This window comes from Hylobates moloch, unplaced genomic scaffold (assembly GCF_009828535.3).
Source record: "Hylobates moloch isolate HMO894 unplaced genomic scaffold, HMol_V3 SCAFFOLD_16, whole genome shotgun sequence".
Taxonomy (NCBI): Eukaryota; Metazoa; Chordata; class Mammalia; order Primates; family Hylobatidae; genus Hylobates; species Hylobates moloch.
Window position 1 is genome coordinate 5,547,539 of NW_026652291.1, and position 27,277 is coordinate 5,574,815.

Here is a 27,277-nt window from a genome sequence, read left to right on the forward strand (position 1 = left end):
TTCAACATGGCAGATTAGCATCTCAAATGGAGTGGCTTTAGCCTCCACAAATGTTGTAGCTTAAACATATTATGCTTTTTCAGGGGGAATGTGCTAATAACTACCATTAATTTCTCAAAGTAACTTTATGTTATTACCTCCTCTATTTCATTTGCTCTTCCATGCCCACATTTATTATTCTTATTTCAAAGAGGATGAAACTGCAGCATATCAGCTAAGTGACTTATGAAAGCTCTCAGAGCTACTGATAGACCAAAACACAGGCAATAAAGGTCATGAAGAGTTAAATGCAGACACGGAGATGCACTGAGGCAAAAATTCTCCTCCTGGTCTCGCATCCCAGGGAAGGTGCCTCACTATTCAATATATAAACCCTTTGGTGCACACTGGGGAGATGTAAAAGCAAAGGAAAGGAAGACCTCCTTTCTCGGGTTGAACCGCGTTTGCTGACTAGGAGTCAGGCTCCGTTCTGTCCTGCCCAGATGGCTGCTTTCTGAGGGGCAGACAAGCAGCCACACTCTACCTTCTCTCGCTCCCATGCTAAAAGGAAAAACATGGGGAAACAGGCCGGGCCCGGTGGCTCAGGCTTGTAATCCCAGCACTTTGGGAGGCCGAGGCGGGCGGATCATGAGGTCAGGAGATCGAGACTACGGTGAAACCCCGTCTCTACTAAAAATACAAAAAAAAATACAAAAAAATTAGCCGGGCGTGGTGGCGGGCGCCTGTAGTCCCAGCTACTCGGAGAGGCTGAGGCAGGAGAATGGCGTGAACCCGGGAGGCGGAGCTTGCAGTGAGCCGAGATTGCGCCACTGCACTCCAGCCTGGGCGACAGAGCGAGACTCCATCTCAAAAAAAAAAAAAGAAAAAAGAAAAAAAGAAAAACATGGGGAAACAATGACAAAAAGAACTAATCCAAGTCCAGAGAACGTGTAGCTTGAATGTAGACTAGACGGGAGGCTAATCTGAGCCGAGGAGAAGATACAGGGAGAGGGGAAGAGCTACATGGTAGATTGTGAACAAGGAAGAGTTCAAAAGAGAAAAAATACAGTAATGTTAAAAATGCATAAGAAAGGAGGAGAGAGAAAAAAGAGGAACAAAAGGGGCTGGTAAAAATCTGTAGTAAGGGCAGCAAAGTGCTAGTAACAGGATCACTGCGCATTGAGCCGTTTGCTGAGGCTGTCCAAGTGCCACAAGCAAACACAAAGGGACAGAAGCCACAAAGATCAACAGCTCATGGGGGCTGGGCACAGTGGCTCATGCCTGTAGGCCCAGCACTTTGAGAAGTCAAGGCAGGAGGATCCCTTGAGCCCAGGATTTTGAGATCTGCCTGAGCAACAGAGCCAGACTCCGTCTCTATAAAAAAGTTAAAAAATTAGCCCAGTGTGGTGTTGTGCACTTGTGGTCCCAGCCTCTCAGGAGGCTGAGGTGAGAGGATCACTCGAGCCCAGGAGGTCATGGTTGCAGTGACCCATGATCGTGTCACTGCATTCCAACCTGGGTAACAGAGCGAGACCCTGTCTCTATTAAAAACAAAAAGCAGCTCATGGGGTCAGCCACACCACCCAGACACACATGCCAGAGAGAACAGAGTGGGTTAAGATACAGACCAATTCCAGGCTAGGAAACTACTTACCATCCCCTACTGTAGAGAGAACTTCACTGTTGCTGTTTATTTAGAAATTTCTTAAATGTGGTTTATTCAACATTTCAGTAACTCTAGTTATTTTACCCATATTATGTGTCCAAATTATTCATCTGACTTAAAGTTTTGCTTTAAAAGCTTCTAACAACTACAGTGGCTCATGCCTGTAATCCTAGCCCTTTGGGAGGCTGAGTTGGGTGGATCACCTGAGATCAGGACTTTGAGACCAGCCTGACTAACATGGCAAAACCCCGTCTCTACTAAAAATACAAAAATTAGCCAGGCATGGTGGCGCATGCCTGTAATCCCAGCTACTTGGGAGGGTGAGGCAGGATAATCACTTGAACCTGGGAGGCGGAGGTTGCAGTGAGCCAAAATTGTGCCACTGCACTCCAGTGTGGGGAACAAGAGAGAAACTCCGTCTCAAATAAATAAATAAATAAATGGCCTCTAACAAGGATTGTTTTAACTAGAAAATAACTGAACTTCATACTAACCCTTAGTGGAAAGTGAGAAAAGCTGAAATCATGGGGTATTCATATGAGGAATCCTATTTTTAAAATATTTGTCTCCCACAGGGTCTCTGTCCCCAAGGTTTAACTTTGAAAAGCTCAAATGTTCTTACCTGTCCTTTTTCCCTTCAGTTCTTATACTTATTTGGTGACTTGGTTAATGACTCTATTTTCTGAAATCTCATCTGGAGAAGCCAGTCCTGGGCCCTATGGTCATGGCTGCAGAAGGAAACACTGCCCCCACTCTTGAGAAATTCATCTGCTTTTGGGAGAGGCAGGATATATTCAAGAGAACTCAAAAAAGTTGGAAAAGTAACCAATAACCCAAACTGTATCCCTAGTTTCTGATCTTTGTGGGTATAAAGTTAGATTCTTTCTTTACAGCAACATACACACACACACACACACACACACACACACACACACACACACACACACCACACACACACACACACACACACACACACACACACACACACACACACGGCACAGCACACAGGGTACTAAGCTGTACCTAAGACCATCTCCGACAGCTACCGACCCAAGCTGTGGCCTCTGCCAAGAGTTGAGGGATATCAGTGAAGTTCTAGCATTATTCTGTTTAAGCTTTTTATTATGAGCAGTTAATAATTTTTCAATTAATAAAATTAGCTTATTAAAAATAAAAATGCTTAATGGCACAAAGGGGCAAGTGAAATACAAATGGGACCCAGACTTGTTCCGCTTGTTAAGACAGTATCCTGATTTGGGACTAAGAGCCCTGGCTGTCCAGACCACATGGGCTTTAAAACCAAGAGGAGGCAGTGGTGGGCAATCCTGTCCACCATCTGAGTCCATCGCTTCTGCTCTTTGATATGGTTAAGTCAGAATATTTACGGCCCAACAGAGCTGGGAAGTTTGTCCAGACAAGAGCATGATAAGATCAGTTTGTTTAAAACCTGCTGTGGATTTATTTGCTTTGTCCATGCTTAGCAATTCTGTCCACTTGCCACAACTTCTTCAGATTTTAATTTCCTTCTTTTCCTCTTAATTCTATAGACATGGCCAACATGGTGCTTTATTAAATCTACAGAGCTGGTTGCCAGGCACTTCCTTCTGCTGCCTGCAGCTCTCTGTCTACAGTATCCTACCCAGGATGATTTCAGCTTTCCTTAGTCTACACTTTCCTCTCACTGAAAAGCAGCAGAATGGGAATCCATAGAGCTAGTTCCAGTCCTGTTGCTAACTAACCTGGTGATCACAACCAAGCTCTGACCTTTTCTAGGTGTGTTTCCTCCTCTGTAATTTCTTACTTGCTGAAAGTGGTGTTAATGAAATGACATATTGTTAATACAGTTCTCGGCTCTCAAGAGTTGAATAAATGGAAGCTATCCCGTTTGTATCCCTAATGTCTCGCTCTGAATGAGTGAAAGAAAATAACTATATATTGCCTGGGACACAGTGGCTGTTTCGGAAATATTACTTCTCTTTCCCTTACCCACTGGAAATATCTCAAGGGAACTGGCCATGTCTGCTCTGGGGAAGTGAAAGGTAAATACTACGTCCAAAAGAGGGATTCACAGAGATCTGAACAAGGGGATACCTAAGGAACTTTTTTGGTTCTAATATTCTATATTTTGTTTGTACATTTAGCAAACACTGCTGAAGACTTGAAACACATGCTGGACACCAGCCAAGCCTGGAATTAAGGTCACGTGCTCCTTCCACAATGCATCATTTAGAAGGCAGGGACTGACAAATCCAGTTAACAAAAGGGCATGAGAAGTATAGAAACAGAAGTAGGTGCAGGAGTATTTTCAGAGTATACGAGAAGGAAGATTAACTCTACCTGGGGGAATGAAAGAGGAAAAGGTAAGCCTTGAACACTGAGCAGAAGGCCCCTGTTCGAAAGGCTTTCCTGGAAGTGATTCCTTGAATCAATGTCATGTAGCTATCTGGATGCTACACCTTGGAGAAATGACTAGGCAGTGATTGTCTCTCCAGAGCCTTTTATTCCAGGATCTTCAATGGACTGCCCTTCAGATGTGGTCTTGAGTCCCCTCACCTTCTTCTTCTTTCTTTTGAAAGAAAAGCCCATCTTAGTTAGCTCAGGCTGCCATAACAAAATACCACAGACTGGGCGGCTTAACGGCAGCAATGTATTTTCTCACAGTTTTGGAAGCCCAAGAGAACGGTGTTGGCAGGTTTGCCTTCTCTGGAGGCCTCTCTCCTTGGCTTGTGGACAGCCACCTTCTCACTGTGTCCTTAGAGGGCCTTTCCTCTGAGCATGAGCATCCCTCATGTCCTCACCTCCTCTCACAGTCCTATTGGACTAGGGGCCACTCTTTTTTTTTTTTTTTTTGAGACAGAGTCTCGCTCTGTCGCCCAGGCTGGAGTGCAGTGGCGCAATCTCGGCTCACTGCAAGCTCCGCCTCCCGGGTTCACGCCATTCTCCTGCCTCAGCCTCCCGAGTAGCTGGGACTACAGGCGCCCGCCATTACACCCGGCTAATTTTTTGTATTTTTAGTAGAGACGGGGTTTCACCGTGTTAGCCAGGATGGTCTCGATCTCCTGACCTAGTGATCCACCTGCCTCGGCCTCCCAGAGTGCTGGGATTACAGGCGTGAGCCACCGCGCCCGGCCGGGGGCCACTCTTAAGACCTAATTTAACCTTAATTACATCCTTAAAGGCCCTATCTCTGAATAAAGTCACACTGAGGTCAGGGGCTTCAACCAGTGAATTGTGGGAGACATAATTTAGTCCATAACAGTGCCCTAGAGTGCCACGGTCCTCTGTTAAACACCTAGACAGAAGATAACACTGCAACTGTGGTCTGACAATTTTGAAGATGACTGGGATGGTCATCTCCTTTGGAGGTAAAATGACACACATTTTAGTCTGCTTTTTAATTTTTCTTGCAGTTTTGTATTATTCAGGATTTCTTAAGTTGCAAGTAACAGACATTAACAATGAAATTTGTTGTTTATATACTGCAAAAAAAAAAAAAAGGTTTATGGGTAAGCCTGGCTTAAGTTAAATGCCTGAGTGTACATGGTCAAGGCTGCCATGAGAACTTGCTCTCTTGCCATTACTGAACTCTACTTCCCTCTCTTGGCTTATTAGTCTTCCCCACATGATGGGAAATAATGATTTGAAGCTTTAATGATCTTGACAGCTCTTGATCCCAGAAAAAAAAAAAAGCAGTATCTTTTATAATAGTTCTAGCTCAAGTCCCATAGAGCAGCGGTCCCCAACATTTTTTGGCAGTAGGGATCAGTTTCAAGGAAGGTAATTTTTCCATGGACTGGGGCGGGATGGGGGGATGGTTTGGGGACAAAACTGTCCCACCTCAGATCATCAGGCATTTGATTCTCATAAGAAGAGCACAGCCTGGCTCCTTTGCATGCGCAGTTCACAGTAGGGTTTGTGGTCCTATGACAATCTAATGCCACTGCCGATCTGACAGGAGGCAGAGCTCAGGCAGTAATGCTCACCACTGCTCACCTCCTGCTGTGTGGAATGGTTCCTAACAGGCCACGAACTGGTACTGGTCCTCGGCCTGAGGGATTGGGGACCCCTGCCATAGAGAATTCCTAGATGACAAAACTGCCCCTAAACCAGTCACCATAGCCAGGGGATTGAGTCTTGGTCTGACCAGGTCTGGGTCATGTACTGCCCCCTAGGTGAGGTGGGGGATTAGACCCACATAAACTACCAGACAGGCATTAGGTCAGATTACTGTCAAATAGAAAATGCTAGCTCCCTTCTACCGAACTAACCAGTTGCTGGCAAAACACGTATCTTCCTAGAAATAACAATGTGATCCTAGGAGACAAATAGGTGTGCTAAAAATGACCTGAATGTCTTTTCTTTTACATTTCTCAATCTTTGTGCAATGTCTTACCTATTGGAACAATCTCAAACTGATACTTGTTTCTTTGGCCAGGTGCTAGAAAATAAATGTCTCAAAGAGGGTAAATGATGCACCTGCACATCTCAGCGCTCTCTCCATCAGTGAAAACTGCACTGGTATGCAAAACGGCAGCACATTTCTCTTCCTGACAGTTCTTAATAAATTAGAGCTAGACATTATCATAGAAACAGTAAGAGTAACTACATCAATAGGGTGATACATTAGAAATTCCTATTAAAAAAAAAAAAGAAAAAACAGATGGCCTCATCTGAGGGAGTGAGCAGCGTATAAAAAGAAAAAAAAAACCACATACACTGTTGAATGAAATTACCATCTTGGAACTATGCAAAACATTTGTTGCTGCCAAAAAAACACATAATAAACTGCCTTAGCAGTCCAAACCAGGGTACAATACAGTGAATGAAGGAAACATAGGTTCTGATTTTCTAATTGAGTGAATTCATTATAACTCCAAAAATACAAAAACTAGCAAAAACACAATTTAGAAAGAAAATTTGAGGAATAATGTCTCCTCTTAAAAGTTTTTCAGTTGTAACATACCAGTTACAGAACCCAGAGACACAGAAGGCAAACTTCATTCATTCCTCCAACTGTTAATTGCTCTAGTAGCTGGTAGTTGCTGTGCTAGATACTAGGACAGAAATAAACTTGGTAAACAACAATTTTAAAAACAACTTCAAGCTTTACTGTTTACTAAAAACTTTTGCATATATAATCATACTTTTCCTCACAACAACCACATTTCACAGATAAGGGAGACTCAAAACGAATATATAATTTGCCCAGAATAACACAATAATTACAATAAGAGGAGGAGCCTGAACTCACATCCAAATGGGACTTCTAATCTTATACTCTTTTATCTTAGGCATTTTTTTTTTTTAAAGAGTTGGGGTCTCACTCTGTCACCCAGGCTGGAGTGCAATGGCAGTGCCACACTTCTAACACATCTAGGTTCAATCTGCCTTCGGAGGTGCCAGTGGAATTCAAAAGCACGTTATAGCACTTTTCATTTTCCAGTGCTCTTGATTATGAAAGCTCACACATGGCCATTCTTCTCTCTGAACATCTCTGCAAATAAAATATTATTCCTATTTTTCAGGTGGAAAAACTAAGTCCCAATGAAGTTATGTGACTTACATAAAGTAATGCAGCATCATTAGAACCTAGGGTTTCCAGGTTCCCAAGCTCAGGTTCTTCCCGTGAACTCCAATGAGGTGTGTACATCAGAATCATCAGTGGAACTTTAAACAGTGCACATGTCTGGGTTTCACCTGCACATATTTGGACTTAAGAGGTTTGAGGAGTGGCCTGGGCACCTGTCTTTAGATTGCAATGGGCCCTCTCAGTTGAGAAACATTACACAGAATTCCCAGTTGAAAGTCACTCTTGAAAGCTCTTTAGTGGATTCTCTTGCTGTCCAGAACCACGCCAGAATGTATCCCATCATAGCTACAATTGTTGGAAGGGTGCTCTTCACTGAGTTCTCACTTGTAATTCACTCTTCCCTACACAGAAGAGACCTCACACATCACAGTTGTCCAGTGTAGTCCTAGTTAGTTCAACAGACACTTACTGATCACACTAGGCTCCAAGGATAATGAAATAGGACACGGAGGAACGTAGAACAATGAATAATGTAATGGGCTGTGGCCTGAGTACAGAAGCACTGCAGACTCAGAGAACCAGGGGTCACTTGGTGGTGGGCTCTGGTTGTATTATCCCAATTAGCCAGAAAGCACTGTAGTCCCAGTTTGTCAACTGCAAGGAACTTATTAATCTCTCAGACCAGGGAATTTGCATGCAAACCAAGCCAAGATCCAAGCTCTCAGCTGATTAGTCACACCATGTTTGGTTCACTGTGTCATAAACATTTCAGTAGCAAACATGATTATCTTCCAAGGACTGATTTCTGGCATTCTGAGTCTGAACGCTCAGGGAGAGGGGAAGACTAGAAGTACTCTAGCTTGAGAATGTGTCAGCCTTTTTCCTGGCTCCCATGCAATTTCTAATCCAGGATAAGGGCCTATAAAATGCTTTGCTACTTACAGTAAATTAAAAGAATTAATTTATTGAATATCTAAATGCTTTATAGAGGTAATCTCGGCCGGGCGCGGTGGCTCACGCCTATAATCCCAATCCTTTGGGAGGCTGAGGCAGGCGGATCACTTGAGGTCGGGAGTTTGAGACCAGCCTGACCAACATGGAGAAACTCCATCTCTACTAAAAATACAAAAGAAAAAAAATTAGCCGGGCATGGTGGCGCATGTCTGTAATCCCAGCTACTTGGGAGGCTGAGGTAGGTGAATCACTGAACCCAGGAGGCGGAGGTTGCAGTGAGCTGAGATTGCGCCACTGTACTCCAGCCTGGGCAACAAGAGCGAAACTCCACCTCAAAAAAAAAAAAAAAAAAAAAAGTAATCTCATTTAATTAGCATAACAACTGTCAGAGATTGGTAATAGTCCCATTTTACAGATAAGGCAACCAAGGCACAGAGAATTTAAGTAATTGCTGAAGGTGATAAGAAAAGTCAAGGTGCTAGCAGCATGGCAAAACACCTAGCAGGGTTTCCCATCACTACTACTTATTCCCCAGAGGTAAAAATGTTTATCTCTGCAGAGTAGCCAACTTCAGGGCAGAGAAGTCACCAGTCACAGGGAAAGGACAAAATGGACTTGGGTTATACCCTGAGAAGACAGCAAAAACTCTCCCCTCAATTAGCTAAAGCATGGCTAAGAGGACACTGTCCCCCTGCTCCTATACCTCAGCCCTCGCACACCTACTAACAGCCCTTGTCTTGATTTTCATCCACCCCAATCCTATACCCTCCAAGCCTCACTCCCACAGATGCCTCCTCCTGAAAGTCTCTTTTAACTTTCACTACGGCAAAACTGTGTCCATCTCCCGGCCACAGCGTGTTATCTGTATCCCTATGGAATCTACCCCAATGTCCTGTTAGCATTATCTTGCTACCTGCTACTCCATGCTTTTGGTCTGTCTGTTCCACACCTCTTGAGGACAGTGTTCCTGGAGGCAGGACTAAGATTACACATATTTACATTTTCTGCTGTGGCTTATATTGAGTAGATGTTCCGGGAGTATTTGTTCAATGAATGTTCATCCTAATATCAAAAGGGCCCTCCCACATCCCTATCTCCAAAATGACCCATTACCTGACTTTTCAGAACCAACGTAGTTGAGGATATGTTTGCAACTACCCTAAGTAGCCAGCAAGAGACATAGAGACCCAAGTTGGTATTCTGTTCCAGGACTCATTCCTCTGGGAAGTCCAGCTAAATTCTTCCTCTTTGTTTTGTTATTAGCATAAGTGACTATTACACTAAGCAAAGAGGAATGGGAGATAACAGAAACTGTTTTAATCTGAATCTGTTAAACATTAACTGATTAAACTTTCACTGATTACAAAATGTAAAATATACAAACAATACAGCAATGTTTTATAATTTATACACTTCTTTCCTATACATTATCCTCAAAATAGTCCTTTTGCTATATGTGAGGTAACTAAGGCCTAGAGAAATAAAGTGACAGTCATAGCTTACATTTCTCTTGTAGGAAACGGAGCCAAATATTGGGACTCCAGATCTACAACGCTGCCTCACTTTGAGTAAAACTCAACAACTGCACGCTTATTTAATAATGAAGAATAGATTTTTTTTTTTTTTTTTTTTTTTGAGACGGCATCTCGCTCGTTGCCAGGCTGGAGTGCAGTGGCGTGAACTTGGCTCGCTGCAACCTCCGCCTTCCAGGTTCAAGCGATTCTCCTGTGTCAGCCTCCTGAGTAGCTGGGACTACAGGCGTGTGTCACCACGCCTCGCTAATTTTTGTATTTTTAGTAGAGATGGGGTTTCACCATGTTGACTAGGATGGTGCTGATCTCTTGACCTCAGAATCCACCCGCCTCAGCCTCCCAAAGTGCTGGGATTACAGGTGTGAGCCACCGCGCCCAGCCGATAGATTGCTATTTTTAAGTATATCTGCTTTGCCATCTTAACAACTAAATTATCTGTTTCCCAGTGCATAAAGGGCTCAAACAACTCAATACAAAGAAAACAAATATTCTGATTTTAAAATGGGCAAAAGATCTGAATAGACATTCCTCAAAAGACATACAAATGGCCAAGAGGTATGTGAAAAAATGCTCAGCATCACTAATCATATGGGAAAGGCGAATCAAAACCACAATAGCATCTCACACAGTTTTATCAAAAAGACAGCCAATGAGTGACTCCGGCAAGGATGTGGAGAAAGGGGGGCCCTTGTACACTGCTGGTGAGAATATAAATTAGTACAGCCACTGTGGACACTCCAAAACAGTTTGGAGGTTCCTCAAAAAACAAAACAAAACAAAACAAAAAAAAACTAAAAGTAGAACTACCGTATGATCCCGCAATCTCACTGTTGAATATATATCCCAAAGAAAGGAAATTGGTATACTGAAGAGACTGATTTTACTCCCAGGCTTACTGCAGCATTAGTCACAACGGTCCAGATAGGAATTGAGGCCGGGTGCGGTGGCTCATGCCTGTAACCCCAGTACTTTGGGAGGCCAATGCGAGAGGATCACTTGAGGTCAGGAGTTAGAGACCAGCCTGGCCAACATGTGGGAACCCTGCCTCTACCAAAAACACAAAAATTAGCTGGGCATGGTGGTGCATGCCTGTAATCCCAGCTACTTGGGAGGCTGAGGCACGAGAACTGCATGAACCCGGGAGGTGGAGGTTACAGGGAGCTGAGATCACGCCACTGCACTCCAGCCTGGGCAACAGAGCAAGACTCTGTCTAAACAAAAAAAAGATACAAATCAACCTAAGCGTCCAACAACAGATGAATGGATTAAAAAGTGGTATAAACACACAGTAGAATATTATTCAGTCATAAGAAAAAATGAAATTCTGTCATTTGCAGCAACCTAGGTGAAACTGGAAGACATTATGTTAAGTTAAATGAGGCAGGCACGAGAGAGACGAATACTGCATGTTCTCACTCATATATGGGAGTTAAAAAAAATTGAACTCATGGAGATAGAGAGTAGAATGATGCTTATCAGAGGTGGGAAGGGTAATGGGGAGAGGGTAATGAAGAGGGATAATTAGTGAGTACAGAAATACAGTTTGATAGAAGGAATAAGATTTAGTGTTCAGTAGTACAATAGGGCAACAAGAGTTAACAATAATTTATTGTACATTTCAAAATAACTAAAAAAGTGTAATTGGAATGTTCCTAACACAAAGAAATGATAAACGCTTGAGATGGGCATTCCAGTTACCCTGATTTGATCATTACACATTGTACACTGTATGCTTGTATCAAAATATCACATGTACCCCATAAATAGGTATACTTAGTATCTATAATAATTAAAATTTTTATAAATAAATAATTTGTTTCCCCAAATAACACCTTGCTTTTAGCTTGTCAGACGGACACCAGGTGAAACTGTCAAGTCAATGAGGTCTGTCCATCCCTGTCTTACCTGCTCTATTCTCTCTCCCTGGTCTCTCTGCCCTCTGCATTCTTCCACCAACCAGTGCTCCCACCATCATCTATCAAAGATCCACATGGTTGTGGATTCCAACAGGCCCCGGGGATCCAAGACAGACAGGGATCATAGCTCCCACAGTTAGGGACTGTGACTTACTTAATTAAAAGTATTTTCATTATCAGACATTTAATAATACGTCCCAGAGCTGAGCGTATGCTGTCAGCAGTAGTTGGTAGGGATACAAGATGATGACATTCTCTCTGACCTCAAGGAGCTCATGCTTTGGTAGAGGAGAAGATGTGAGAGAAACTAATAATCATACAACTACATGGTAGTGAGCACTACACAGAGATGAGATGGAAGAGCTGTGGGAACAGGGAGGAGGGTGGGTCATTCTACCCCAGGTGGGCCCTCTGTTCCTTTTCTAGAAGTTCCCTACTTTTCCTACACCTGTGGGGCATGTGCCAGGCACCACGACAAGCTCTGAGCCCACAGGGAAGACTGAAAGGTTGGGCTGATGATTAAGACAAAGGGTCAGTTTATAGGATGGCATTTCAGGCACACAGTATCTGGGAAAGAGGGACTGAACTGAAACTGACTGACTCCCTTAACAGCTGGGTGACTTTAAGCAAATTACTTAACCTCTCCGAGCATCTGTTCTCATTTCTTTCATTCATTTAACAAATATTTATTAGATATCTACTGTATGCAAGGCACTACGGATACAACAGTGTTTTTGTTTTTTTTTTTCCTGAGACATTGGAGTGCAGTGGCATGATCTTGGCTCACTGCAGCCTTGACTTTCTCAGCTCAGATGATCCTCTCTCACCTCAGCCTCCCAAGTAGCTGAGACCACAGGCATGTGTCACCATGCCCAGCTAATTTTTGTATTTTTTGTAGACATGGGGTTTCGCCATGTTACCCAGGCTGATCTGGGGCTCCTGGGCTCAAGTAATCTATCCGCCTCAGCCTCCCAAAATGCTGGGATTACAAGCACGAGCCACTGTGCCCCACCACAGCTGTGCTATGTGTTTGTTTGTTTTTTTTTTTTTGGAGACAGAGTGTCACTGTTGTTGCCCAGGCTGGAGCGCAGTGGCGCGATCTCGGCTCACCATAACCTCTGCAACCCAGGTTCAAGTGATTCTCCTGCCACAGCCTCCCGAGTAGCTGGGATTACAGGCATGCGCCACCATGCCCGGCTAATTTTGTATTTTAGTAGTGGTTTCTCCATATTGGTCAGGCTGGTCTTGAACTCTTGACCTCAGGTGACCCACCCGCCTCTGCCTCCCAAAGTGCTGGGGTTATAGGCGTGAGCCACCACGCCCTGCCAACTATGTATATTTAAAAACCTATCCTTGTGGCACTTAGGTTCTGCTGAGGGAGGCAAACAATAACAAATACAAAATTTAAAGCTGCAGTATATAGATGGTGATATGTGATCTGGCAAAAAATAAAGCAGAGTAAAAAGAAAGGGAGTGCCCATTGTGGGGAGAGGGTTATTAAAAAGACAGGTCAGGGTAACATCTGAGTAGAGGCCTGGAGGAGACCAGGGCATAAGCCACGTGGCCACCTGCGGGCAGAGCAATCCAGGCAGAGACTGTCAGTGCACAGGCCTCAAGGAGGAGGCAGCCTGGTGTGTTCAAAGAACAGCACAAGCCGGTAAGGCTAGAGTAGTGTGGAGGAGACAGGGTGCTGTAAGAGATGGAATCTGATAAGAGGGCCAGGCTGAGCAGGCCCAGTAAGCCATTAAAGGAGCTTGGGCTCTCACTCTCAGTGAAATGGGAAGTTACTGGGAGGGGAGGTGGGTGGTTTGAGAACAGGAGTGACATGATTTGACTTCTTATCTTAAAAAGGAAAATGGGTGAAAAATTGAGACTAGAGAACAAGGCAGAAAGCTTGGAGGGCAGTTACAATGCTACTGCAGCAATTCAGATGCTGGCATTTGGACAAGGCTGGTGGTAGTACAGCCAGTAGGAAGTGGTTGGATTTGGTGTATATTCTGAGACAGAGCTGGTAGGACTGCTTGATGGATGAGAGACGAGATGTGGAGAGTAGGAGAAAGGGGTCAAGAATGACTGAACAACTAGAAGGAAGGAGTTGCGGAGCTGCCACTGACTGGGCTGTGGAAGACTGAAGAAGGGATAGGAAAGAGCTGGAGAACCGTGTTAGACATGTTTGAGATGCCTAATTAGGCTTCCAGTAGTGACATCAAACAAGTAGATGGATATATGGGCCCAGAGTTTAGGACAAGTTCTGATGTGGACTGTGTTTTCATCTCCAGCAAGCCACATGGCTGCCTGGGGGAAGGGCAATCCAGGCAGAGATAACAGCCAGTGAAGAGGTCTAGAGGAGGAGCACAAGGCCCATGTGGCTAGAGTGGTATGGAGGAGAGAGTCCATTTCATTTATGTGAGTTAAAGTTACCTTGGGCAAAGCAATCAGCAGTGATTGGCACACAGCAGGTATGCAATGATCAAGGTTCTTTTCCTTCCCCTACCCTGCCTGGCCCAGTCTCTACCTCCTGTTCATCTGAGACTTATTTCCTCAGCTCAGATCAATGTACTAAACATCTGTTTCTTCAAGGTACTATAGGAGCCTGGAAAATGAGAGAGACCAAGCTGGCTTGGGCTCTTGACACTTGGATGGTTCTTTAGCCTTGCCAACTTCAGGTCTTCCCCAATACTTACTCATTTTGACTCGTTTCAATATTCCAGTGAAAGGGCAAGAAAAATCGTAACATTTCCCAAGACTAGACATAAATTTGAATTAATAAAGAAAGTTGGTTAGAGTTTGAACTTCAAACCCTTCCATGATGTTTTTGTTTAAAAATAAAACAGACTCAAAATAGTAACTTCCATTTTCATGTGACTAACAAATAGCAATTGTGGATTTTAGATCTTGGTACACTACATTCCTCCTGGAAATAAATCGGAATAAGTCAAATACCAGGAGTTCTGAGAAACAAAGGTCTCTGATTTGGGCTCCATTCTTGCTTGACGGATTATGGGGAAAAAAGTCACATTTCTCTTCATTCTGGGGTGGTAAGGAAATGTAGGCACTGTTCTGGGTCCAGAGGTAGAAGGAAAACTACATGGTATTTCACAAAATGCTCAAGACAGTCTCTGTGGTGTGTAGAAACAGGCAAATGTTTACTTAAAACTTTCAGTTCAGTAGAAGGAAGTCTAAGAAAGTTTTTTAAAAAGGCAAAAGGAGGCTGGGTGCAGTGGCTCATGCCTGTAATCCCAGCACTCTGGGAGGCCGAGGTGGGCAGATTACTTGAGGTCAGGAGTTCAAGACCAGCCTGGTCAACATGGTTGAACCCCGTCTCTACAAAAATACAAAAATTAGGCCAGGCGCGGTGGCTCACGCCTGTAATCCCAGCACTTTGGGAGGCCGAGGCAGGTGGATTACCTGAGGTCAGGAGTTTGAGACCAGCTTGACCAACATGGAGAAACCCTGTCTCTACTAAAACTACAAAATTAGTCAGGCGTGGTGGCATATGCCTGTAATCCCAGCTACTCGGGAGGCTGAGACAGGAGAATTGCTTGAACCCGAGACAAGAGCGAAACTCCATCTCAAAAAAAAAAAAAAAAAAAATTAGCCGGGCTTGGTGGTGGGAGCTTGTAATCCCAGCTGCTCAGGAGGCGAGGGCAGGAGAATTGCCTGAACTTGGGATGCGGAGGTTGCAGTGAGCCGAGATCGTGCCGCTGCACTCCAACCCAGGCGACAAAGCGAGACTCTGTTCCAAAAAAAAAAAAAAAAAAAAAAAAGGCAAAAGGACAAGTGACTTGTGTCTACCCCAAGAGCCAGCTAGAACAGCTTGCCTGGTGGTAGAACAATAGTCTTGTAGGCAATGGCAGGCAAAAATCCCCTAGGCAGCTGTAAAACACTCGCTCGACCTCTCAAGCTCCTATTACTCTCTAGGCGTGGGACCCAGGCAGCAGTAAATCATGACAACCATCAGTGTGCTGTGGAGTGAGATCATCTGCAGGGATTCCTTAATGAAACGTGATGACTTCTCTGGCACTCCAGCAAGTGGGGTGTGCTGAGGACACCACGTTTTTCTCAGGAGATCAGTTATCAGCTTTTCCACATGTTCTCCTGAACCAGCACACAAAACCACCCAGGTGGCACCATGGCACCGACCTCAGGACTGTGCCGAGCTAGCTGGATAGCTTGCTTGCTTTTCCTTGTGAAGTTCTGGTTACAATGCACTGTACCAACTGCTCATTAAGGTCTTACTGTGTGTCAAGCAGTTGCAGGCACCAAGGAAACAAAAACAGGCAGGATTCTGTTGTTTTTATGAACTCTGCTCTCATGGAACTCATAGTCCAATAAGTAAATGCGTCTGAGTCAAAATCAGACTTCCTTTTAAAAACGAATGTGGCCAGCTGGGTGTGGTGGCTCATGCCTGTAAATCCAACACTTATGGGGGCTGAGGCGGGTAGATCACATGAGGTCAGGAGTTCAAGAACAGCCTGGCCAACATGGTGAAACCCTGTCTCTACTAAAAATACAAAAAAATTAGCTGGGCGTGGTGGTGCATGCCTGTAATCACAGCTACTTGGGAGGCTGAGGCAGGAGGATTGCTTGAATCCAGGAGGCAGAGGTTGCAGTGAGCTGAGATTGTGCCACTGCACTCCAGCCCGGGTGACAGAGTGAGAATCTGTCTCCAAAAAAAAAAAAAAAAAAAAAAACAAGAATGTGGCCCTTCCTTGTGCTCTCAGGGCGGGGATGTGTGGAGAAGCGTGTCCACAAACAAGGCCTACAGGCACGTGTGGATAACCTGATGAAGCTGGCCCCAGGATGTGCTTCCCCCTTTATATTCAAGCAGGAAAAACTGCTGTAATTCATAAAGTTTATATTATCCCATTTAATTCTAACAGTGTTACGGAGTTTCTTGGTGAGAATCACTCTCCCCATTTCAGTTGACACTTAGAAAGATCAACAGACTTGCCAAGCCCACCAAGTTAGTTCATAGCGGCGCCGAGATTACAAAACCAAGTTCTCTGATTCTCATCCCAAAGAAACAGAGAACTTGGTTTATAATCTTACTGCTCTGCAAGACCTCCCCAAGTGACAGGTGGTTCACCTACCTGTCCTTGAACTGCTTCTGTCTGCTCTCAATTTTTCTTACCTGTACCTCCACCCTGCCTTTGCCTCAAACTTCCCATCTCCATGAAGGTAATCTTCTGCTTTTCCTAAGCCAATGGTTGTTAAGTCTGGTCTCCAGACCTGCAGCATCAGACTCACCTGGGAACTTGTTAGAAATACAGATTCTTAGGCCTCACCCCAGGTCTACTCAATGAGAAATTCTGGGAGTGGGGTCCAGCAATCTGAGTTTTAATGAGCTTTCCAGGGATTCTGCTGCATGCTAAAGCTAGAGAACTGCACTGAACTAAGCTAAAAAGCTAAGTACCTCTATAGTCCCTGTGTTGCCCCACCATGATCACTGGGCCCCCACATACACAAACTCCATGACTAGAGAAGAAAGCCATTTGTCTGGCACCATGCAGCAGTCACAAAATGCAGTCACATCCAGTAAAATTTTTCAGGGCCAGCTTAAGCAAAAGCTTGAAGAAGGAGGTAACAGCCCTCCCCTTTGTGGTCTACCCTTCATAATGATGGCCCCTTTTTCTCAATCAGTGCAATGGCCTTTAATTCAAACCCCTCCCACCTCATCAGACCCAGCTCTTGATCCTTAGATTAGAAGCCCACCACAATGGGAGGGGATGTGTTGATACATAACCCTCTTCCCTAACCATGAAATGTAATGAAAGGCTCCAAGCTCTGTTCAAGAGGGTAGATAGGGGTACTTCATCTACAGTAAATGCTAACAATAAAACGTGAACCACACAATTGCGCTACTTTCTACAAATTACAGAACGCTTCCATAACTCTCACAAGGATCACAAAAGCTACTTTTGAAACAGACACTAGAACCCAGGGGCCTATCTACTGTAACATGCCAGACATTATATAAATTCTTGTTAGTCATCTAATGGGGCTATTATAAAAGTTCTGGTCACTCTGTAAGGACAGGGGCCCATGTCACCAGAGCACACTGCCACACAAAAAGAATTTCTTTGTCGCAAACCCAGGCCATTAGAAATAATGCAGAGACACACGATTAAACAAAGGATAACTTCCTGAATCCAAAGTATCAAGTTTACTGAAAAGGGCAGGGGACAACCTTACGGTCCGAGAGCCATGTGGCTCTCCAACCTTTAAGGTCTGATAATGATCCTCTTATCCACTCTCTTGACTGGCTAACAGGTCTGTAGTTTTCTCTTAGAAGAATAAAAGGTGGTTATTCTCTTATTGTTTTAATGTCTACTGCAGCAACATTTGGAGGAACAAAAAAGGCCCGGAGAGGTAGAACTGAGGTTCCCGCACAATCACTCTTTGCCCATCAATATGGAATTTATGCTCAATTCTAAAATGCATAAAAATTGCATTTGAAAAATGAAAAGCTTTCAGAGGTCAGAAGTGCGTGCACGTGCACACACACACACACACATACACACACACACACACTCTTCCATATGTTCCAGAGAGGTGGAAATACGCACAAGAAGAATCTGATGACCCTCCCATTCCACCTCCTTTATTTTCATTTCTTAGAAACTCTTTCTATTGGAACATCCCTTCCCACATTTATATCCAGGGATAGATTCCTGGAGAAGAGAGGGAGTAAGATTCACAAAAGATCTAATTTGGAGCACTAATAATTACAGCAGCTGAAAAGCATACAAAAGCAAAGAGCCCTGTTAACAAAACACTATCAGGGCACTTCCCAGAAAACAGCCCGGCGATGAGATTACTACTAAAAATAATGAAGACAAGAAGAGCCAAAATCAAATCTCAACTATGCAGACAGACTTGCAGAATTTTTCACCTTCACTGCTACAATTAGCATTTTTTAAAAAGAGCAGTAGACTGCATGAGTTGACAAAGGAAGAAAAACAAAAGATAGCAAGAGACTCATTCTGGACACACAGTTGCTATTCTGTATTCACAACTCTACACCAGCAACAAGCAGCTCAAATAAGGCACAAGGTGGGGTCCTGGACAAATTCACCCGTGATCAGACCAATTATCCATGCTGCACTTCTGCACACAGTAAACACCCCTGACCTGCACCACCTCTGCACCTCCCACCCCCATGACTGGGACAAACCCCACCACACACTGAAAAGAGCCCTGTTTTTTTGTGTGTGTGAGAACCAGCCAGAGTCTAAGCTGTCATTACACAGCAAAAACCTAGCGAGAACAAAAAGCCAGCAGCAGACTGATGTAGAAAGCCCAGAACATACCTGAATTCTTCAAATGCAAACATGACCTAGTCAGAGACAATTTCCTTAGATTGTGTGGTAGTCTTTTTGGTATGGAGGACAACCATTTAGTTAGTCAGATGGTGCAAAGTGCAGAAAAAAAGAGGCGGGGTTTCCACACCCCCCAATATTCTGAAGTAAAAGGCTTTCTGCAGACAGGGGCCTGCAGCCTCCAGCTCCGCCAGCTGCTGACAAGCGGCAGCTAACAGGGGAGGCAGCTAGAAAACCATGTGACCATTCCAGCAAGTCTGATTAATGCAGTGTATGCTTAGGCTCCAGGCTGGGAACTGGATTAGTCTAGAGAAAGAAGTCGAACCCAGGGCACGCCTGGGATCCTGGGTAAAGCATGTAACACATCCCACCCCCTACCAGAACTGTGCAGGTTGGGGAGAGAGGCTGAAAGGAATGAGAATACAACCGTTCCGCTGTGATCTGCCTAATTACCTCATCTTCCTGTGGCTGCTGCTGCTATAAGATCAGGCATGACCAACATTATACGTGAACGTAAGTACTGAAAAATTCTGCAGAATTCTGTATCTCACCATTTCACTACCAAACACTATTTTAGCACAAATGCATAAGCTGCTTCAGAATTACAAAAGTCGCATTTTATGTCCACCACTTTACCATGACCAGCGTGACCTTACATGTCACTCCTTACTAGTGATCTCATTTATTTGATTATTCATTTATCAAGTATATAGTATGTACCAGGTTCTCACCAATTCCTTGAAGTACAAAAATTGCTATAATGATTTCAGAAGAGAAGAAAAAGGAAACAAGATGCCAGCCCCCAAAAGAAAAATGTTTATCAGGCTGGCAAGATTTGGCAAATGAGCTGAGGTTGTATTCTGAAACTTGCCATGAAGGAAAATCTTCAGCATTCAGGTTGCAATTCTTTGTGAAATAAGCAAGACAGATCTCAAATAAAAACTTATGAGTCGCTCTTGACTTTTATTCTCTCCCTTGACCACAGTGTCATTAGTCACTAACTGTAATCGACCTGGAAAAAGTGGCCTGAAGCTGCCCCTTTCCCCTCGCCCACTCACGCAGCCTGGGTGTGCCCTCAGCATCCCTCACTCAGCCTTTGGCCTTAGGAAAATTGCTCCAGCTGATTCTTAGAGAAGGGGTGGAAGAAGGAAGACCAGTTATTAATTCTGATTTTGATGCCTCTGTTTAACTGTGCATTACTAATTCCTCACAGCCCAAGAAATAAAGTATTTTACGCCTCATCATGACATACAAAGTCTTATTTCTCCAATTCTTTCTTCCACTAAAACTCTTCACAAACCCCCAAATTCAGTTAGACATTCACAGTTCCCAAAATCTGTCAGGACCTCCCTTCTCAGGCCCATGGACCAGCTGGATGAGGTTCTTTGCTGCTCCCTAATGTGAGCTGCTGCCCACGTGCTGCTCCCTCACTGCTCCCTCTCCGAGCGGCTGAGATTCCCACAGGGCAGCGCACTGCTCTCTCTCCTTGGCTGCCACCTGCATGGCATCCAACATTCTGTTTGCCTCTCCTGCAAATCTAAGAGTTCCTTGAGGACAGGAATGTGTGAAGTTAATTTCTGTATTCCCAATGCCTGGCACAGCACTTGACAAAAAGGAATTACTCACATAAGGTTTGCTGACTGAACCTCTTTTGCCTCAGCTTTTATCAGGGAGAAGAGTGATCCAGTACATGCATTCGCACGAAGGTGCTCTGGGACAAATGTATCACTCTTCATACAGTTATCTCTGTCTCGAAGAGAAGCAAAAGAGTCCAGGTCTTGACTCAAAGAAATGCAGTGACAAAGGCCAAATGAGGCAGACTCACGAGTGAGGGAGGTGTCTGAGGGAATCCTATGGTCCCCCAAACCACACAGCAATCACCTAAGCTGATCTGAAATGCCTTCTGCAGTATTCATGACCAGCCTCTGCCTGAGACCTTCTGGTGATGGCAGCTTCTTGGCAGAATCATAATAACAGGAAACACAAAATATTCAAGTCATTAAATAACTCAGCTTTAAGTCCCAGATCTGCCACTTACTCTGTGATCACTGACAAGCTACTTAAATTCCTTGGGCCTTGGATTTACCCTATATAAAACCAGAATAATATTGATACTGCCCACGCCTCTCTCATAGGGGTGTTGCAAGAAACCAACGAAGTAGGAGTTGGAAAGTTCTTTAACAAATATATTAAGTTATATAAATATCTTCATCAGCTTTATTATCTCACAAGATGATCTCTAACTGGACAGCTCTGATGATTGGGTGGTTCTTCTTCATGAAGAGATTACCACTCCTTGGAAGTATCCTGTCTGCTCAATGGGTGGCTCATTTAATTTTGTGGAGACCTCTAGACTCTGTGCCTGCTTTCCACCAGTGACTCAAGACTCTCCTTTTGCAGGTATAACCAGCACCTTTCAGGGCAATTCATAAGGTCCTGGTAGAGGGCAGTTGGTAGAAATGGCGAAAAATCAAATCCCAACACCAAGCTCATTTTACACATAGTATTAAGAGATTCTCCCAATTTACTAATAAGCAGACAGGGGCCAAAGTGGTTAAGTAACTTGTCCAGGGTCATACAGCTGTAAGTGACAGAGTAATGACATGGATTCTGGCTAACTCCAACATGCTCTCCTGGTGTCCTTACACTAATGATCCAACCAGCTCAGGCTGCCTCCAGAAGAGGAATTATTTGATAGACTGTCAGGCAGTCTGTGGCCCTGCAGAGGCGGTGGGACAATGACCCTTTTGGGCTATTTTATGTAGCTGGCCAGGTGAATCCCCAAATTTCATGGCCAAGCAAGAGACCTGCAAGGGCTAAAAAAAAGTGCCTCAACTGTTCCAGGAAGTGAGAGGTAGACATCTCAGTTGACATGGCATTGGAGTCCAAATGGGAACCGAGTCTGCTTCAAAGGCTAGAAATCCTCAACCACTTGATTACTGATAACACCAAAGTGTCAGAAGCAGAAACATAAGCGAGGGTCCGTGACTCCTGACAACTCCACTACTGTCTGGAATAGGGCTCAAAAAGGCACTTCTGTGACCACATAATGTGTGTTTTTGTTGTTGTTGTTTTTGTTTGTTGGTTTGTTTTTTAGAGACGGAGTCTCGCTCTTTTGCCCAGGCCGGATGTTTGTTTGTTTTTTGAGACGGAGTCTTGCTCTATCGCCAAGCTGCAGTGCAGTGGCGCAATCTCAGCTCACTGCAACCTCTGCCTCCTAGGTTCAAGTGATTCTTGTGCTTCAGCCTCCCGAGTAACCGGTATTACAGGCACGTGCCGCCACACCCAGCTGATTTTTGTATTTTTAGTAGAGACGGGGTTTCACCATGTTGGCCAGGATGGTGTTGATCTCTTGATCTCGTGATCCACCCTCCTCGGCCTCCCAAAGTGCTGGGATTACAGGCATGAGCCACCATGCCCAGTGTTTTTGTTTTTTGTTTTTGTTTTTTTAAAGGCATTCCAAGCCATTCACCAACAACTCAGGCTCAGATAATGCACATTCCTACTCTGGGACTTAATTTCCCTTTGTACCATGAAAGACTAGCCAGATGTTAATTTTTTAAATTAATAAATAATTAATTTTTTTTTTTTTTTTTTTTTAAGAGACAGTCTTACTCTGTTACCTAGGCTGGAGTGCAGTGGTGCAATCTCAGCTCACGGCAACCTCTGCCTCCCAGGTTCATGTGATTCTTGTGCCTCAGCTTCCCCAATAGCTGGGATTACAGGCATGCACCACCATGCCTGGCTAATTTTTATTTTATTTTTATTTTATTTTTAGTAGAGACAGGGTTTTGCCACGTTGGCCAGGCTGGTCTCGAACTCCTGGCATCAAGTGATCTACCCACCTTGGCCTCCCAAAGTGTTGGGATTACAGACATGAGCCACTGTGCCCAGCCAGGAATTGTCTTATTTTTGAAAATAACACTTCCATGGAACCCTAATACATACAACTGATCAAAGTAGAATAGTTCTGGCTGAAGAAGGTGGAGGGGCCCTAGAGTACCTGCTGCAAGGCCTTCCCCTCTCTCTACCAGGACAGGCTCAACCTGAACACACTGGCCTAAATGACTCTGGCAGTCCCTGTCGGCGCTAATGATCTGTGGGGCTCTCCCAGCTACAAACTGTCACACTCACCCTAGTTAATCTGGATTCACTTCCTCTTTCTAGTTTCATTCCTAAGAATACCCTCCCTACCCCCAGCGGTCCCTCCTGCCATGGCAGAACACTCATCTGCAGTTACTGGGCATGTGAGCTGCCCGGGACTTCTCCAGAGAAACAAACATGGAGACACTGATACAAACACAAACATGAACAGGCAATGTCCCTGGGTTCCTGACAATGTGGGAAAGCTAAATGAGAATATTTTAAACTAGTGTCCTTAGCTTAACTGGTACCTTAGTTTTGCAACCCATGTCTTTTCATATGAAATGGTCAACTGTCCAAGAAAAGGAATTTATGACTTGTTAGTACTGAATCTCATTACAGTTCACTTGGAGGCCAATAAACAAAGAGTTTAAGGCCCTGATGTCCCGTGGACTTGAGACCTTACAATCAACATTTCCTCTGCCACTTTTTTAGGCTGTGGGCACACAGCCATGATAGGCATGCAGCAAAATAAGGACTGAGCATCTGAACAGAATCTAATGTGCCAATCAAGTAAAAAAAGAACTCTATTTCAACATTTACTAATATGCACATTCACTTCTGTGCTGTGTAGAGATGAAACAGAAGGAGCCACAAATGGAAGTCAGCTATGATCATGACTAAAAATACTATTCTTTTCTCATGGCCCAATCAAGGATATTTCCAATGGGCAGGGGGCTGAGCGGTAGTAGAGGAATTCAACAGTGTCTTCAGAGGCCCATTTCTCCCTGGTTTCACTTCTACAACCCTTATTAAGACCCTTCTAGCCTCTACCTGATCTCCCGCCTGTTTTACTCCCCTTCTGCACACAGTTATCAACCCTACCACTTGCCAGTTAAAAAACCCACAACTCAAAAACTAAAAATAAAGTTTTCATATGATCCAGCAATTCCACTGCTAGATATATACCCCAAAGAAAGGAAATCGGTATATTGAAGAGATATCTGCACTCTCATGTTTACTGCAGCACTGTTGACAATAGCCAAGATTTGGAAGCAACCTAAGTGTCCATCAACAGATGACTGGATAAAGAAAATGTGGTACATATACACAATGGAGTACTTACTATTCAACCATAAAAAACAATGAGATCCTGTCATCTGCAACAACATGGATGGACTGGAGGTCATTATGTTAAGTGAAATAAGCCAAGCACAGAAAGACAAACTTCACATGTTCTAATTTCTGGGAGCTAAAAATTAAAACAATTGAACTTGTGAGTAGAATGAGAGCTAAAAATTAAATTTAAATTAAAAATTAGAATAGGGGCTAAAAATTGAAACAACTGAATCTGTGAGTAGAATAGAGAGTAGAATGATGGTTATCAGGGCTGGGAAGGGTTGGGGATGTTAATGGGTAACCAATGGGCAGGGGACTGATTATATTTTATCTAACTATTAAAATATAGTTAGAATGAATGAGAATCAAATGCTAGTATCTGATAGCACAATAGGGTGATAACAGTCAACAATAATTTATTGTACATTTAAAAATAACTAAAAGAGTATAACTGGAATGTCTGCAACACAAAGAAATAATAAATGTTTGAGGTGATGGATACCCCATTTGCCCCATTTGTAATTAGTTATTACACATTATCTGCCTATATCAAAATATCTCATGTACCCTATAAATAGAAATATCTACTATGTAACCATAAAAATATAAAAAATAAACCTACCATTCGTTTTCACTGTCTGCATAATAGTCTCAGCCCCCAAACTTGGCATTCGGCTCCTGCACAATCTGACCATTGTATGCTTCAACCCAACTCTCAAACTTGCCAACCTGGCCCCTGCACTGACTCTGCACCCTAACCATATCACCTCCACCTGTGCTGTGTGGAGATGAAACGCAAGGAGCCACAAATGGAAATCAGCTATGAGCATGACTAAAAATACTATTCTTTTCTCATGGCCCAATCAAAGATCTTTCCAATGGCCAGGGGACCCTTGGTCCTGGATCCGTAGTGCTTCCACCTTCTCTCCACAAGCGGCTATGGAAAGGTATGATTCTGAATCCAGTTCTACTCCTATCTCCCTGAGAAGCCTTGGGCAAATTCTCACCAGCCTAAGTCTCAGTTTCCTCATCCTAAAATGGGGAAGACAGCATGTATTTTGTGGGGATGCTGTAATGCGCCTTATACACATTAACCACAATCAATGGTAGCTAATATTATCAAATATGCCTCAAAAACCCATCGAGTTGCCCTCCTGACCAAAACCAGTCTCAACTGGTCTCTAAAACTCCTGAATTCCTATCACAATCAATAAGCATTTTAAAAATGTTCACACATTGTCTTATGCTGAACAACTCAGTTCATTACATGTCTTGGACCCTAGTCAAAAAGAGTACCTGGGGATGGAACTAGAATGGCTAGAAGGTGAGGCCTGAGGGGTTTAACTCCCCACAACCTCCATCAGACAAGAAATATACACACAATCTAAGTAATAACACCATGCTTGGGTATGCAAATACAGCTTCAAAAGGAAGCCATTACAATTCTGGGCCACCATCCTCAAATTCTCCTATTTTGAAATTGTGGGGAGTCCACTAGCACTGACCTTGGTTTTAGTCCTAAGCTTTCACAAGGCACAACAATTCTTAGTCATACGTAGTAAGTCCTAGAGACGGTTTTTCTCACAACTCAATTGTTTCATGTGGCTCTCAGATTACTAATGAAACAGAGCCAAGATCGAAAACATCTCAAGAAAAACTAAAAACACCACCAGGACCATAAGCCAAAGGAAGTGTCAACTCCATGAAAGGGGGGCCCTTGCCTCATCCTTACTATTCTTTCCCCAGGCCTGGCACACAGAATTGTTCATCTGTTGAGTTAATTAATCAATGGTTTGTAGACTTAGAGAGATTTAATAAAAAGATGAAATTAGATTAAGTCGGCAGTCCTCTTTCCAGTACAAGCATCAAATAATAGGGCAGATTACCCTTTTGAATAAGCAAGTGCAGCTGCTCCAGTGTCACCCTGATTTACTGAAATTTGCTAATTAAGAAGGTATTTCCAGGAAGAAAGGAATAATCAAGAAGATAAACTCATGTAAAGCAAATACATACATTCAATAAAGAAATATATACTGAGCACCTGCCATGTGACCAGCACTGTTCCACCCGAGGCGGGAGAAGAGGTCAAAGAAGATTCAGATGCACTTCAGGCCTTTCCAACAGTTAGAAACAGACCTCATAACCTAAAAAAGCTGAAATGATAGTTAGCAATGGTAAATCAATACCAAGTATATGAAGCTGGGGTATAGGATTTTCTATTTATTCCTTTAGTGTTACTAGATTTTTTTCCACTTCAATTCACTGTTCTTATCAATGTCCCTTTTGAACCCTGGCTCCATTATGAAGTTGCTGAATGAACTTGGAGTGTGACTAGCTGGGCTGTGGTCCCAGCTCCATTCCTTAATGGCTGAGTGTCCTTTGGCAAAACACTTTATCTGTCAGCATCTTAGTTTACTCACCTATAAGTTGTAAATAATAATTCCTATCCTGCTTCCTCACACAGAAATGCTGAGGATCAAGTATAGTAACAGGTGTGCCAATCTTTCGTAAATTTTAAGTGCTATAGAAGTCAACAGTAGTACTATTATTAACAACAACAAAAGAAATTACCCCTTTCCACTTTGTGTCATTTGAGATCTTGATAAGGCAGGAATTTGAAGTCTTCATCCAGGCCATATAATTAGATTATCCTTAAGAGCAACTTACTATCCAAGAGACCAAGAGAATATGGGTAAACACCCACAAGTACAGGAATGCAGGGCTGATAGAATCTCATAGTCAATTTAGTCAAAACTTTACTCTTGGGCAACAGTCTAAGCCATCCAAGATGCTTATATGCTCAATATGCTTATATGCTCAATATGTACTATTATGTCAAAGCCTAATTTTCAAAAAGCCAAAAACACAGCTCTCATAAAAATATTTAGTATATATGTGTCAAAGGTTGATTAATCTTGCAAAGTTAGATACAAAACTGGTTAATGTTTCATTTCAGAGCAATGAAACCATAATCTTTGAGGTTATCTTTTCTATTAAAACAGGAATCATTTAATTTCTACTAGACAAAAATCATTTGTAACATCAATTTTCTATAAATTAATATCTAACTTTACAGTCTAAACTCTATTCAAAAGAAAGTCAAATAATTACCTTCTCCAGGAATGTTCTATGTCCCTTCAGTGGACTTTCTAAACAAATGCTTTTGAGTGATACTG

The 27,277-nt window shown here is 43.4% G+C and overlaps 1 protein-coding gene across 3 annotated transcripts in view; it reads right to left on the bottom strand.

The window, feature by feature from the left end:
- Positions 1 to 27,277, bottom strand: part of EVL (Enah/Vasp-like) — a 172,445-nt gene that overhangs the window by 104,950 nt on the left and 40,218 nt on the right. For 2 of the 3 annotated variants that reach the window (XM_032134985.2, XM_032134982.2), the window contains exon 1: positions 18,891 to 18,928. The exons of the other annotated variant lie outside the window; for it this stretch is intronic. In XM_032134985.2, coding sequence (XP_031990876.1) covers positions 18,891 to 18,913 — 23 coding nt within the window. In that variant the 5' untranslated portion in view covers positions 18,914 to 18,928. Of the gene's footprint in view, positions 1 to 18,890; positions 18,929 to 27,277 lie in introns of those variants that run through there. 3 annotated transcript variants of the gene reach the window in all.